A 14,444-nucleotide genomic window follows, 5' to 3' on the forward strand; every position below is an offset into this window, starting at 1 on the left:
CTGGCAATTCCACTCCAGTCCTGGGTGTCACCCAGAGAAACAAGGACAGGCAGTGTCACAGACTTGCATGTGAATGACGGTGGTAGGACTGTTCTTCGTACAGAGATGGGCATGGGGCACATGCCTGTAATCCAGCACTGGGAAGACGGAGGCAGGAAAACAGAGACCAGCTGTACTTAGCCCAGAGTGGAGTGGTGTAACAATAAATAACATCAAATTACTGATTGGATTAAGGAGATAGCTCAGTGTATAAAAATGCTTGCCATATAAGCACAAGGACCTTAACCAGGATCCCATGGACCCACCCAAAGGGAGTGTGGTAGCACTCATGCTTGTGTCTATGAGAGGCGAAGACAGGAGAATTCCCAGAAATTTGCAAACTAAGCTGACAGATACAAGAGTGAATAAATCCCTGCCTCATACAAGATGGGAGACAAGGACAAAGTCTGCCCGCTGACTTCTACACAAACATCTCAGTGCACACATACACACACAGCATGAATACACAGAAGATAAACTGAGCCCTGGCACAGCGTGGATGAATCTAAAAAGTCTAAGAAGCCAGGGACAAAAGTAGCCCTGCTGTGTGACTCCATTTTTCATGGAGCACCTAGCAAGGGCAATCTATGAAAACACAAAGTGGAAGGGTCGCTGACTGGGCATGGAGCAAAGAGGGATTCGTAAGTCAGCAAAATAGATGTGGCAGCAGACTTCACACTGATTAATCAAGAGTGAAAAATCTGAAAAGATGCAAGCAGAAAAAAGAAATTAAACTAGGCCTGAGGATCGATACGACAGGCATGATGGAGGTTGAGTCCTCCTACTTGGACTTCATCTCGGGTGACCGACAGGCCATCAGGATGCAGTCCCTGACATCCAGGATGACTCAGAGACCAGGAGTGTGCAGAAGCTAGCTGGAGACATGGGCAAGCTGGCCGCAAAGGGGCAGAAGGACAGGCATCGGGAAGTACCCCAAACAAGGAAGCCAGCAGCCAGCCTGAGAGCAGTGATTTCAACACCTCAATTGAGTCTGGCCTTGGTCCTAGAGGCTAGGAAGTCCCCTCCTTGGCACAACCCAGCAGTGTCTTCTCCGAGCCCATATCCCAAGCCAGCCAGGCTGACTGCCAGCAAAGTCCTCTCCCACACCCTCAGGCTCCACTCTCCTTCCACCTCCCCGTGGTATCCAGGTACACCATCGCCACACGGACAGGGACTGTCCCCGTATCAATCGTCCCTCTAGCCAGTTGCCTTGGTCAAAAAAATCTTCTTAGTCTTTTAAAGTCTCTTTCATATTTTTTTAGAACATAACTTTTTTCAGGAGAAAAGGGGGAGCTGACAATCACTTTATCTGGTTTTGGTTTGTTTTAAAAGCTGTTTTTTGTTTGTTTGTTTGTTTTTGTTTTGGGGTGTTTTTTTTGTTTTTTATTTTTTATTTTGTTTGCTTGTTTTTCGAGACAGGGTTTCTCTATGGCTTTGGAGCCTGTCCTGGAACTAGCTCTGTAGACCAGGCTGGTCTCGAACTCACAGAGATCCACCTGCCTCTGGCTCCCGAGTGCTGGGATTAAAGGCGTGTGCCACCACCGCCTGGCACTAAAAGCTGTTTTAAGTTTAGTTACGATGATCCATGCAGTTCTAAGTGCCCCATGGAGCCTCACAGATCCAATTGTAGAGAAAGGATTTGACTCAAAACTACCTTAAAATTCTTTGCCCTTGCTGGGTGGTGGTGGTGCAGGCCTTTAATCCCAGCACTCAGGAGGCAGAGGCAGGCTAATCTCTGTGAGTTCGAGACCAGCCTGGTCTACAAGGGCTAATTCCAGGACAGGCTCCAAAGCTACAGAGAAACCCTGACTCGAAAAACCAAAAAAAAAAAAAATTCTTTGCCCTTTATACCAAGAGACTGATACCTAGGTTCCAGGAAATAAACACTAATGATTTATGGGAGAAAAACAGGGAGAAAGAGAGATCTGTGAAAAGCAACAGAAATGTCTTATAGCTGGGTAGTAGTGATAATTATAGTAAATAATGAGTAATCACAGGGACCTAACAATTAAACATGTGACTATTATGTACAGAAATTATACCTCAAAAAAGTTGATTTTTAAAAGTAAGGAATAAGCCAGGCATGAAGGTGCATGCCTTTAATCCCGGGACTTGGAGGCAGAGTCAGGAGGTTGGATCTGTGAGTTCAAGGCCAGTCTGGTCTACAGAGCAATTCCAGGACAGCCAGGGCTATGCAGAGAAACCCTGTCTCAAGAAAAAAGAAGAGTAAGGAATATACAGAAAGGTCAAAAGACAAGGGCTCTGAGACGACCAAGAAAACAAATGAGAGATGGTAAATACCGAGAGTAAATTAAAAATGAAGAGATTCTTTTCTAATTTAGAAAACTATAAAAAGTTGAGAAGAGAGAAGTAACATCAGCCCAAGTGGGCAGGGACATGGGAGTTCATAATACAACTGTACCTACTCTGCTGCATTTAAAATTGTTGGTACTAAAATGTTTTATAAGCATCAATGCCACAGAAATGGCTCAGCAGTTAAGAGAATGTATGGCTCTTGCAGGGGACCCAAGTTTGATTCCTAGCACCCACATGGGGCAGCTTGCAACTGCCTATTACTCCTGCTCACACTTCCACATACACACATAAAGAAAAATAAAACAAATCTTTTTTTAAAAAAATCAATTGATATTCCAGATATTTGGTGATCAAGTTCTTCCAAGTCTGGGTTTCTAACCTGATCAAGTCTATGCTTCCCAATCTCAAGCAGAGCAAGACCATCCTGAGCCTTTCAGATAGACCTTCTCTGGGCAAATGCCAACTCCTTAGACAATAAATTAAGACTAAGAAAAAATTCTAGTACCAACTATGGAATAAGTTTAGGGAAGATGTTACAAGAAAGAACCATTAAGTCACTTGGCACAGGAGAGAATCAATGACAGCGCTACACTAAGTTGGCACAAGAGAGAAACCAACTGCAGAACTACTCTAGGTTTGCTTCTACCACTAAGGCGGTTATCAGGTTGGTATATAATGGCCTCTAAGGTTGGCCAATATAAATTCTGCCAGTGTTTACCTGATGATACCAGGCAACTGGCATTTTAATACTAGAAATCTTGGACAGGGAACCAGGAGACATGGTCCTAGTGTGTTCTGTTGCAAGCTTTCTTTCTAATTCCTAAGCTTTACGATCTCAGCTCCATTGAGTACTCAGTAAAAACAATCTGTAAACTTCGAAATGGGAGAATTAGAAGTTAGGAGTTCTTAGCTCCGGATTATTAACCTCTCGGTTGGGAACTACTGGGAAGATGCACCAGAACTATGAGGCCACGGGAAGGCCAAGAAAGTGGTGTGGCTGTCAACAAGCACTTCTCTAGGCAGAACTCCTACAGTTCTCGGTGGGATCTTCAAAAGGAGTCAAGACTGACCTGTGGTTAAGAGTCACCTTACTCCAGATCATTTGTGTCTACAAACAAAAGCCGGCATTGCAAGTATGCCTGTATGGATCTGGCCAGGTTTCAATTCCAGAGTCTGTCTGTGCTCTTCAAACTCTACATTCACAAGACTGATGCTTCACAACTAACGCAAGGTGTTTTACAAGACAGCTGTGTCCAGGTCCACAAACTTCTTGGAACACTATTAGGGAAACGTACAAGGCTTTGAGTTATAATGATGTCATCTTCTGTTCCCCAGATACGTTAACCTGCTGACAACCCTGTGTAAGCCTTAGAGAACCTTAAACTGTGGGTTACCGTAGCGGTTCCTAGTGTTCATTCCAGGTCTATCCCTTAGACAATGGCCATAGAGACGGAAAGAAAAAGACCCACTACTTAGAAGCACTTTAAATGCTGAGTTTGGATCCTGAGATTTGTTCCTCCTTTCCTTCCTTCCTTCTTTCTTTCTTTCTTTTTGAAATCAAGGCATATATTTCCGGCGAGATTTGAATTCCTCTTAGGGATCCTCGCCTTGGTCAGTCAATCGAGCATCCTAAAGCAAGCAGGGAAAAAGATTCCGCACACCTTCAAAGCGCCAGGTACAGGCGCACGGTAGGGCGGATATCGCGGACAAGAGAAATTGGGATTAAAGTTGTGTGTAAGGGTGAGCAGGGAAAGGAGGTTACCACCGGCGTGGACTCCAGGGAAGGCAGTAGGGATCGCAGGAGCGGTCTCCCAGGTCCTTGGGGCTTTAGACAGTCACTAGGCCCCTTCCACAAGACCTCAAAGCTGCAGGGACCAGACTACCCGAGGCACCCGCAGCGCGTAGTCCGTCGCGACAGGGTCGCGCAGACCCCTAGGTCCGGAACCAAACTTAGAGAACCCGCAGGGCGAAGTTGGCTCACCCCGGAGCAGCTGTCGCGCTCCGGTCCCCACCCCCTGTCTCTGCCCCCAGTCCGCCAGGCCTTACTTTGAGCGCCAGGTGGTGGACGCGGCCCAAGCCGGGGTCGACCAGCAGCTCCAGGAACGCCAGCAGTGATAGCAGTCGCAGACAGTAGGGGCCCGAGCAGCTGACGGGCACCGGGACTGCCATGTTTGTTCCAGCATCACCAGCTACTTCCTCTCCCACCCACTTCCGGGTCAAAGTGCGGCGTCCCGGAAGTGCTCCCGGAAGGGGTTGCGGCCACCACCTCTGAGGTCCTTAAAATCATTTTACTCCAAAATACAGTTCTTTGGTCACGCAGGGATTTGAGCGGGCCATCTCGGGACTTTTCAGTTGGCTTCCTCAGTGCGGACTTCCGGTGAAGCCCCTCTGAGGACCCTGAAGCGTTTGTCATGACTACCATGGCGGGGCAAGACCAACCCGGGCCTCCTTTCTGCCTCCCCGGGCTTGGGGAGTGAGGGACCTGGACCAAAGGCTGGAACCCGCAGTGGCTGCCACACACTCCCTGGCTGTGGACTGGCCTGTCGTCGGTGGTAATAACTTAGAAATTGCTGGCTTGTCTTAGACCGCTTGATTTATTATTATCCTAAGCCCTTTACCACAAACCGCAGGCGAAATAGTTGCAGTAACAGGATTTATTGAGTATATATGAAGCAATCATCTAGGCTTTTTTTTTTTTAAGATGGCATTTAATCTTCGGGACAATCTAATCAGATAAGAAGTAGGTGTCATACTTCTCCCCTGCTATATCTAAGTTCTGAGAATGGTCATTTGGTTCAGGCTGAGCCGGGGATCACATGGAAATTTTTCACTGATGATCATTTTGCTCATGTGATTTCATGCCACCACTAGAGTCTGAGCTGTAATGTCTTCTATTTTCGTCCCTGTGGAAACCTTGCTTCTGGTCCTTGGTACTTGAGGACTTGGTAGGAGGTCCCTGATAGCATTGTTTATCAAGGAGTTACAGGAAACAAGTATATTAAAAGTGCTGATTGTCAAGTGTGCTTACTTTTTAAACACCCCCAACCCCCAGCTTTTCAAAACAGTTTCTCTGTGTAACAGCTCTTGCTGTCCTGGAACTTGCTTTATAGACTAGGCTGGCCTCGAACTGACAGAGACCCACCTCCCTCTGCCTCCCGAGTGCTGGGATTAAAGACATGTACCACCACTGCCTGGCTTTAGGTCCTTGTTTTTAACTGGACACACAAGTAATGTATGCTCATGTGGTGTGTCTGTGTGTGTGCTATTTATTTAAACAAAACAGGCTATAATAAAAATGACTAGGAATCCCTCTACCAGGCAGCCACCAATGTATAGGTGTGTTGACACCTATGACAGAATCAGATTCCTAAAACTTTTAACTGGAAATAGGAATGAAATATATAATTTTTGTTTGTTCATTTTTATATATGTATGTGTGCCATGTTCAGGTACCTGAGGGTAGAAGGTGCCAGAAGCTAGTGTCAGATCCTGCTGAGCCATCTCTCCAAGCCCAACGTAATGCAAAACAGTCAATTAAAAAATTCGTTTGGAAGCTGGGCCATGGTGGCAGCAGTTGGGAGGCAGAGACAGGCGGATCTCTGTAAGTTCTAGGCCAGCCTGGTCTACAGAGCAAGTTCCAGAGCAGTCATGGCTCTTACACAGAGAAACCCTGTCTCGAAAAATCAAAAAAAAAAAAAAAAACTGGGCGGTGATGCCTTTAATCCTAGCACTCGGGAGGCAGAGGCAGGCGTATCTCTGTGAGTTCGAGGCCAGCCTGGTCTACAAGAGCTAGTTCCAGGACAGGCTCTAAAAACTACGGTGAAATCCTATCTCAAAAAAAAAAAAAAAAAAAAAAAAAAACAAAGGAAAGAAAAGAAAAAAAAAATCACTTGTGGCTTGTGGTGTTAACTCACACCTTTGAGAATCTCTGAGTTCAAGGCCAGCCAGAAATACACAGGAAACCCTGTCTCAAAAAAAAAAAAAAAAGAAAGAAAAGAAAAAAGAAAGGAAGGAAGGAAGAAATAAAAAAAATCACAAATCACTTGGGAAAATATAGACGTATAGAACTGAAAGTGAGAAGGGGCTCAGTCTCCCTGTGTGCAATCTTCAGAACTGACAAATCTAATCCTTCCCTGACTAAAAACCAGTGCAAGCTCAGTCACACCCTCTTCAAAGGCAAAAGTAGAGCATGTAGGTGGAGACACAGAGTTGTAGTTTATCTTAAAATACCTGTAAGTTTCAGGGAGGGAAAGGTAATAACTACTGGTTGGTGGCTGTCCTTCTCTTCCCTTGGGTCTTGGGCCATCTCTTTTGAATATGCAATCTTCCATGTTTGAGCAGGATTTTCATCTGACCCCACCCCTTTACAGATAATGAAACCTAGAGCAGGAAACTCTAGAATTAATCTTTTTCAGCTCTTTGCAGAGAGATGGGAAATTGTTTTCTGAGTGAACTTATGTGATCTATACATATGTTATGTCGTCTAAAACCAGGAGAGTCTGACAAGGTGCACATTTTCTTTTCTCAGATGAGATTTGGTTGGGTGAACTAACTCAGAGGCAGTCTGTTCCTGCAGAAATGACCTGCCAGCAGGCTCATACCCACCCTACTCACAAAGCCCAGAGCAAATCCTCTGTCCTGCCTGCTGTAGAGAAAGACCACTGCATGCTGTGTTAGACTGGATGGCTCCGTAGGGAACCCAGGTCTGTCCGCTTTCTTTCCCAGGTGTGAACAGTGCCAGGGAACATTACTTTCCAAATGTGACTTTCCAAAGGTCACACGGCCTTTTGAGTAGTTTTAGCAGGGCATCTGTAAAACCAGGACTGAAACTTCAATTGCAACAGAAGTGGATCTGGGCTTCTTGCCCGATACTATGAACAGCTTTGTAATTTTTTTTTTAAAAAAAGAGTGATTATTCTATTCTTACTTTGTGTATGTGGGGGAGTGCATGTGAACACAGGTTTCCTGGAGGCCCAAAGAGGGTTTCAGCACCCCTGGAGCTGGAAGGTGGAATTGAGCTGTATGATATGGGTGCTGGGAACCCAGTTCAGATCCTCCACAAGAGCAGTGCGCATGCCTACTGCTGAGCTGCCCCTCCAGCCTCAGCTTTCTGGTTTTTGTGATTTTGTATTTTAAAAAAAGTTAGGAAGCTGGCATGGTAACATAGCTTTGACTCCAGGACAGGACAGAAAGTCTGAGATAAAAGTCACCTGTTGGGGATGGAGCTTAGTAGCCCAGCATGTGCATGAATGTGATCTTGAATTCAGTTCTCCACACCAGGACATTTTAAAAATCCTGAAAAAGAGAATAAAAATGTGAGAAATCTGATACTTTGTTTTGGGGAGCAGGAAGAAAGGCTAAAGACAGTTAAGGAAAAAATGTAAATGTTTATGTGTATGCATGTATACCTGAGTGTATGTGTATATGCCATATGCATGCAGGAGCCTGCAGAGGCCAAAAGACAGCATCAGATCCTCTGTAGCTGGAATTACAGATGGGTGTTGGCTACTGTGTGGCTGCTGGGAACTGAAACTGGGTTGTATGGATGGGCAGTCTGTGCTCTTAATTGAGCCATTTCTCCAGCCCCTACTTAAGTGATTTTTACTTAAGAAAAATGTTAAACAGATGAAATTTTCAGTGAGTTTTTCCTTTCTGATGTTGTAGTACTGAGACTTCATACATGCTAGACAAGCCCTCGTCCACTGGTCTGTAGTCCCATCCTAGTTTTTACTTTTTAAAGTTCAGTGTCTAATTGATGATAATGATAATCTGGACTAGAGAGATGCTCAGCACTTAAGAGCACTTACTGGCCGGGAGGTAGTGGCACACGACTTTAATCCCAGCACTCCTGAGGATCACTCAGGAGGCAGAGACAGGTGGATCTCTGTGAGTTTGAGACCAGCCTGGTTTATAAGAACTAGTTCCAGCTGGGTGGTGGTGGCGCACGCCTTTAATCCCAGCACTCAGGAGGCAGGGGGATCTCTGTGAGTTCGAGGCCAGCCTGGTCTAGTTCCAGGACAGGCTCCAAAGCTACAGAAAAACCCTGTCTCAAAAAACCAAAACCAAACCAAACCAAAACAAAAAGAACTAGTTCCAGGACAGGTGCCAAAGCTACAGAGAGAACCGCCCCTCCCCCCCAAAAAAAGCACTTACTAATCTTGTAGAGGACTGGAGTTGGTTCCCAGCACCGATATAGTGACTGACAGCCACCTATAATCCCAGTTCCAGGGGATCCAGTGCCCTCTTCTGGCCTCTATGAGACCCTGTCTCGAAATAATAATAATAAGATGGAGATGGTGGTTAAGAGCACTTACTTTTTGTCCAGCGGACCCAAGTTCAGTTCCTAGCACCCATATCAGGAAGCTCACAGCCACCTGTCAGTCCAGCTCCAGAGGATTCAATTTCTTCCTCTGGCCTCCATAGCACCTCACACACATATATGCATGTACACACATAAGTAAAAATAATAAAGACCAATAAATAATAAAGTTCAGTACCACTTTTTAGAAGGTCTGTCTTTCAATCTGACTAATCTGAAAACAGAATGTCCAGGTACCTTCAGTTCCTCTTAGTGTGACAAAGTATCTGTTCCAAAGAAGAATTCTGTCTTGTGGTGGTGACACTTTTGCCAAACTTTAAAGTCTTTAGGATTTCTTCATTTTTGAGCTTGGGAATTATGACAAAACTTCCACAAGGTCACACCAGTCCAGTCTGTTCAGTGGTTTATGGGAATGTCTGTCTTTGTGTGTTTGGGGAACCTGTGAACTCAATGGTTATTTTGAAATCCAGAGGAAGGAGCATAGAAGACCCCTTACAAAGACTTAGAAAACCTGTTACCAGGAGTCAGTGCAGAATGTTCTTCCAATGCTGGGTCCCAGAAAGGTATAACACATGACTTCCTACTTTCCGGAAAAGGTCATTTGTGTAACCAGGATGCTGTGACCAGCACATCTTGTTGAGTAACAAAACAAGTTATGCCTGCTTCTCCCTGGCAGCGCCTTCCAGGGGGCATTAAACCAAAGCACCTACTGGAAAAGCCTGAGATCAAGAAGGGCAGCGCTCCTTAACCCTGGCTTTGAGCCTCGCTCTCTTAACTGTGAGCCCTTATGGTTTGCAGGCTCAATTCAAAGTTGACACTGGTAGGAAATTCGTGTTTGAATTCAAACTTGTAGTTTAGATACAGTGCTATTAATAATATTTCGCCTGGGCTCGGACAGTTGGAGAAAATAAAACATAACTGCTGTTTGTTTTTCCTTTTACCAAAGTTTTTATTACATTTATTTATGTGTGTATTGGGGAGGGGCACATGACATAGAGAATATGTGGAGGTCAGAAGATGATATTCAAAAGTCTTCTCTTTCCACCATTAGTTACCAGGACAGAACTCAAGTCGGCAGGTTTTTGGCAGCTCGTTTACCTTCTGAGCTGTCCGACAGTTCTGTTTGTCTTTTCAGAAGAGTTCTTTCAGACCCCAAAGCTAACACCGTAAGGAATCGGAGGCTTCTCAGGACCTGGTAGCATCTGTTGGCCATTGTGGTGGAGAACTTCGGGCATCTCGTGAGACGCAGAAGAAAACTTGGAGAGTATCTTTTTGGCAACTGGAAGACATCAGTCCAGTGGCCCCATCACACCTTCCGTGTGATGGAAATGAACTTGAGAATCACTTTTCAACCTGGGGACACTGAATATAATCTGCCCAGCTCCAGGCAGCCCATGGTTCATGTTTATACTGTCTTTACAGACCTTCAGAGAACTCAGTCGTTGGTATTAAAGTCTAGTTGCAGTTTTAAGATTACACTCACTAGAAAGTTCCTGCTTTTATCCTTTTTTATCCTGTTCCTAGTTCTTCCGCTTGGCTGCTTCTGGGGTCCCAAGTATGAACAGCCAGTTCTCAGTTTACCATGACTCAACCAACAGTTGTGGGTTTCCTGGAATATTAAATGCTTTGTTTTGTACTCAGATCATTTCAAAGCCAGCCTTGGCTACATAGTGAGTTTGAAGTTTGCCTAGACTACGTGGGACCCTGTCTTAAAACAAAACAAAAAACAGTAAGCCAGATTTGATAGCACACCCCTCCCAGCACTCAAGAGGCAGAGGCAGGCAGATCTCTGTGAGTTCAAGACCAGCCTGGTCTACAGAGTGAGGTCCAGGACAGCCAGGGCTGCACAAAATAGAAAAGGAGTTTGTTGAGACTTAACTCCATTGTAAGTAAAGCAATGGGAAATTTTAAGCTACACTCAGATAGAAACCATTGACGGGGGCGTCATTAGGAAGCTAGCAGTAGACAACCAGTCATCTTGCCCTGCCGTTCTAGCCCAAGGGTCTAGCTCTAGCAGCGGTTTGTAAGGCATTGCTTTCTTGCTGTGGCACACAGGAAAAGGAAAGGAAGCTTGTACTGTGCCCTCTTTGCTCAACACTTTGCAGTTATTTTCTTTTAGTATTGAAGAAGCCATGAGGTCATTGTTCCATTGTAAGAGAGGAAACTGAGGTTTGGAGAAGGGAAGCTCTGAGCTGCCCTCCCTAAGCTCTGCATGTCTGAACCGCAGTAAAGTGTGTGTTTGCCCAGCGTTTCAGCCTCCTGGGAGTCTGTGAAGCCCCCTTTTTGTGAATGAGGAAACTGAAGCTCAGATGGTGTAGGTTGCCAGAGGTCACATGCCTAGTAAAGACTGAACTCTGGGATCCCCAACAATTAATTATAAAACCCTATCTGCCACTGAACAGGTACCTACCTACCTATAAACCCCAAATGAGATGTTCATTATAATTCCACGCAGGGTTAGCACTGTACAAATCCCCGATAGATTTGCCTCTGACTACTCAGAAGTACCTACGGAAGCAAGAGGATCACCCACCAAAGTTGTGGGCCAGCCTGGGCTACAGAATAAACCCTTGTCTCAGAAAATAAGGGCTCAGAAGATGGCTTAGCCAGTAAAGGCACTAGCCATCAAACCTGATGACCTAAAGTCAATTCCCAGGAACCACATGGTGAAGGAGAAAACAACTCCCACAAGTTGTTCTCTGACCGCTACGTGTGTGCTGTATGTGTACTCTCACACACACACATAGTACATATATAAATATAAAAACTTTTTAAAAAGAAAGCAAACCGCTGGATAGGGATGGCACGTTCCTTTAATCTCAGCACTCAGGAGGCAGAGACAGGTGGATCTCTGAGTTCAAAGCCAGTCTGGTCTACAGAGCTAGTTCCAGGACAAGCTCCAAAGCTACAGAGAAAACCTGTCTCAAAAAAAAAAAAAAAAGAAAAGAAAAGAAAAGAAAAAAGAAAAAAAGAAAAGAACAGCCCAAGAGCTTATGTAGGCTGAGTCTGTGCTGTGTTCGTCAGATGCCTTCCTTTAGGGTTAACCCTTCCATGCCATCAGATCATTCGAAGGCACAGACCACAGCTTTGTGAGTCAAGCTGGAGCAGGTGTGCAGCTGGGTGAGCATTTGCATAGGGCGAGAACACCCCTGCTAAAAGGTCAATACCGCATTTCTCTTCCAATTTCTGAAGCTTTTGACTCTAAACATTTTCTAGTTGCTCTGCAGACTTAAAAAACAAAACAAAACAAAAAACAGTGAGAGGCGCTAAGTGGGCCTAGTCAACTTGGCTCCTGAACCTCCTGTGGCTTTCAAGGGTTCCCTAACAGTTTAGGCGCCTCTCTCTTCTGCAGTTCCTTCTGCTTCTTTCTCTGTAGGGCACAGGTTGTTCTGCCCCCGGCTACACTATCTTTTGCAAGTGGCCATTCTAGTTGTCTGAAGTCAAGATTAGATCATTTTGTGGACTAAGAAGGAAACAACAAACAAACAGCAGCACAGGTGACGATGATGACGCAGGCAGGGTCCTGCTAAGTAACTGGCCATTTCCAACTTCGAGTAGCTAATAACTGAGTCATTGCTGGGCCTGGGAAGAGGGCGCAGTGTGGCTCAGAGCACTGGTTTGATTCTCAGCACCCACACGATGGATGGCTCGCAACCTGCCTGTAGTTCAGCTCCAAGGGATCCAGCACCCTCTCTGGCCTCCAAGGGCAGCAGACTTGAATGCGGTACACTGACATGCACGAAGACAAAACACCGGTACACACCAAAAACTGAAGCACAACAACAAAACAACCCTGTGGTCTAGTTAATTAACATTGCTGACATTTTGAAGTCCTCTAAGTCACCCTAGCTGGCCATCCTGACTCTTACATATCCAGCTCAGACTTAGAAAATGTGGGGACAAAATATTTAAAGACGCAAAGGATGGGGGAGGGGCTTGTAACTGACAAAAGAGCCCCAAACAGTTTTGATGGTTTCAATGTAACTACCCCACAAAGGAAGTAGGAGGTCTTGAGGTTTGAGGCAATGTTCTGCGCTCCAGCCCTCCTTCCTTTTTCTTTCCTTCCTTTTACTTTTAAACAAAGTATTATTATTTGGTGTTTGATTTTGGTTTTTTGTTGTTGTTGTTGTTAAACAGAGTCTCACTATGTAGCTCTTGGCCTGGAACTCACTGTGTAACCCAGGCCTTTGACTCCACCTGCCTGTGCCTCCCACCACACCCTTACTGTTCTCTAGCTGTCTATTGTTTATTTACTTATTTATTTTTGTCAAGGTTTCACTTTGAAGTCCAGGTCAGCCTGCTTGGTACTTACTATAGGTGGCTCAGGTTGGCCTCTTCCTGCTTCTGCCTCAAAAGTGCTGAGACTACAAGTGCGGGCTTGCAGTCCACACACTAGGCTGAGATTCACCCTTCAAGGAGAATCTTCCAACAGGTTGAAGAGAGCAGGGAGTGGAGAAACCGTTTAGAAGAGGGACCTGTTCTGGAGGTCATGGCCCTGGAGAAAATGTCTCAGCAGTAGCATTCAATGAAAGAAAAGTTGTGGGGACAGTCTGAGGGATTCTGAGAAAATAGTTGAAAACCCCAGATTCTCCACAGCTACTGAGAAATGACATTCTGTGGAGTTTTGGAAGAGTTAATGGTCCTAATTCTGCACCAGCGACCCACTGGCCAGTTCACCTTGGTTCACACCACTAGGCCTCGGGCAACTGGCAAACACTGCCTCTCTTTGGCAGCTGGGGCTCTCCTACTAGAGATGAAATCCGCCCAAGATCACCGGCTTGGAGGCTGGATTTGAACCCTCCAAGTTCTCAGTGGGCCCTAGAGATTCTGCGATCCATCAGCGGGGTAAGAGAATTTCATTACTGAGATTCCTGGCTGAACAAGTAGGAAAGGGCTTGTTCTATAGATTATAATTCTTTGGGTGCTCATCCTCAAGTTCCTTCCCTGGTTTCCTGAATCTGCCCGGTCTCTATTTGCCTCAAAGTCCCAGTGTACACAATGCACGACGTCACGGTTCAAGGCCCCACTCCCAAGCATGCTGACCGGCTCATTAGCCTCCACGGTGGCTGAAGGGTGGGAGAAACCGCTCTGGGAGCCTCTAAGGTGGGCGCCGGTAGCCGCTGGGCGAAAGTTCTGAAACGCAAAGCTGTGCTCAGAGCGGTGGGTGGAGGGCAGATCGCGATGCAGCGTCGTGATCACGAACGGGTCAGTCTGCAGGCAGTGAGCGCGGGTCCCGAGAGCGTAGGGCGCACTAGCTACCGAAAACCGACGACACGGAGAGGTCCCGAAGGCCTCGCGTCCTTCCGGACCCCCGGGCAACCGGGCCAAAGGGAGTCTGGGGGCGGGACGGTCTGCTCGAGCTGTCAGTCCGGCCCCGCCCCGCCCCGCCTTTCGTCCCGCCCCACCCCGCCCCTCGGCTCCGTTGCGGGGCGGGCGCGCTGCGGCGGTCGCTGCTGCTGCTTCCTCGGGCCATTTTGCTCCGCGCGGAGAGACGAGAGGTGTAGAGCTGGGCTAGAGGAGGCGCGGGCCGGAGGAAACGGCGGGCGGCGGGCTTCCCGCATTCGCAGTGTCCGGTGGGGCTCAGCGATCGCCGGCGAAGGGGGTCGGGGGCCCTTTCCCGGTCTCTGCATCATGAGCTGGGGCACCGAGCTCTGGGTGAGTGAGGGGCCGGACCACGGGCGGCCTGGGCGGGAGGCGCGGCGAGGGGCCTCTGCGTGCGTTGTCGCCCAGCGAGGAAGGAACGCGGATCGGGTGGCCCTGGCGGCCTGGA

General features: G+C 46.7%; 2 protein-coding genes, 1 long non-coding RNA gene and 1 pseudogene across 20 annotated transcripts in view; 3 read left to right on the forward strand and 1 right to left on the reverse strand.

Annotated features, from left to right (window-relative positions):
• Gpr107 (G protein-coupled receptor 107) overlaps positions 1 to 4,561 on the reverse strand; it is a 61,669-nt gene extending 57,108 nt beyond the window's left edge. Inside the window, exon 1 of the mRNA XM_048432021.3 lies at positions 4,402 to 4,561. Within this exon, the coding sequence (XP_048287978.1) occupies positions 4,402 to 4,524 (123 nt within the window). The 5' untranslated portion in view covers positions 4,525 to 4,561. The remainder of the gene's footprint in view (positions 1 to 4,401) is intronic.
• On the forward strand, positions 801 to 1,053 carry LOC125399026 (cAMP-dependent protein kinase inhibitor gamma pseudogene; annotated as a pseudogene).
• A 27-nt stretch (positions 4,562 to 4,588) lies between the features above and the next one.
• Positions 4,589 to 10,150, forward strand: LOC125398920 (uncharacterized). Its single transcript, XR_007231551.3, has 3 exons — positions 4,589 to 4,907; positions 6,884 to 7,058; positions 9,810 to 10,150. It is a non-coding gene; the product is annotated as an uncharacterized LOC125398920 (long non-coding RNA).
• A 3,995-nt stretch (positions 10,151 to 14,145) lies between these two features.
• Positions 14,146 to 14,444, forward strand: part of Fnbp1 (formin binding protein 1) — a 128,375-nt gene continuing 128,076 nt past the window's right edge. For all 18 annotated transcript variants that reach the window (XM_048432009.3, XM_048432007.3, XM_048432008.3 and 15 more), the window contains exon 1: positions 14,146 to 14,329. In XM_048432009.3, the coding sequence (XP_048287966.3) occupies positions 14,306 to 14,329 (24 nt within the window). In that variant the 5' untranslated portion in view covers positions 14,146 to 14,305. The remainder of the gene's footprint in view (positions 14,330 to 14,444) is intronic.

The sequence above is a fragment of the Myodes glareolus genome, chromosome 21, assembly GCF_982192425.1.
Source record: "Myodes glareolus chromosome 21, mMyoGla1.1, whole genome shotgun sequence".
Lineage (NCBI taxonomy): Eukaryota > Metazoa > Chordata > Mammalia > Rodentia > Cricetidae > Myodes > Myodes glareolus.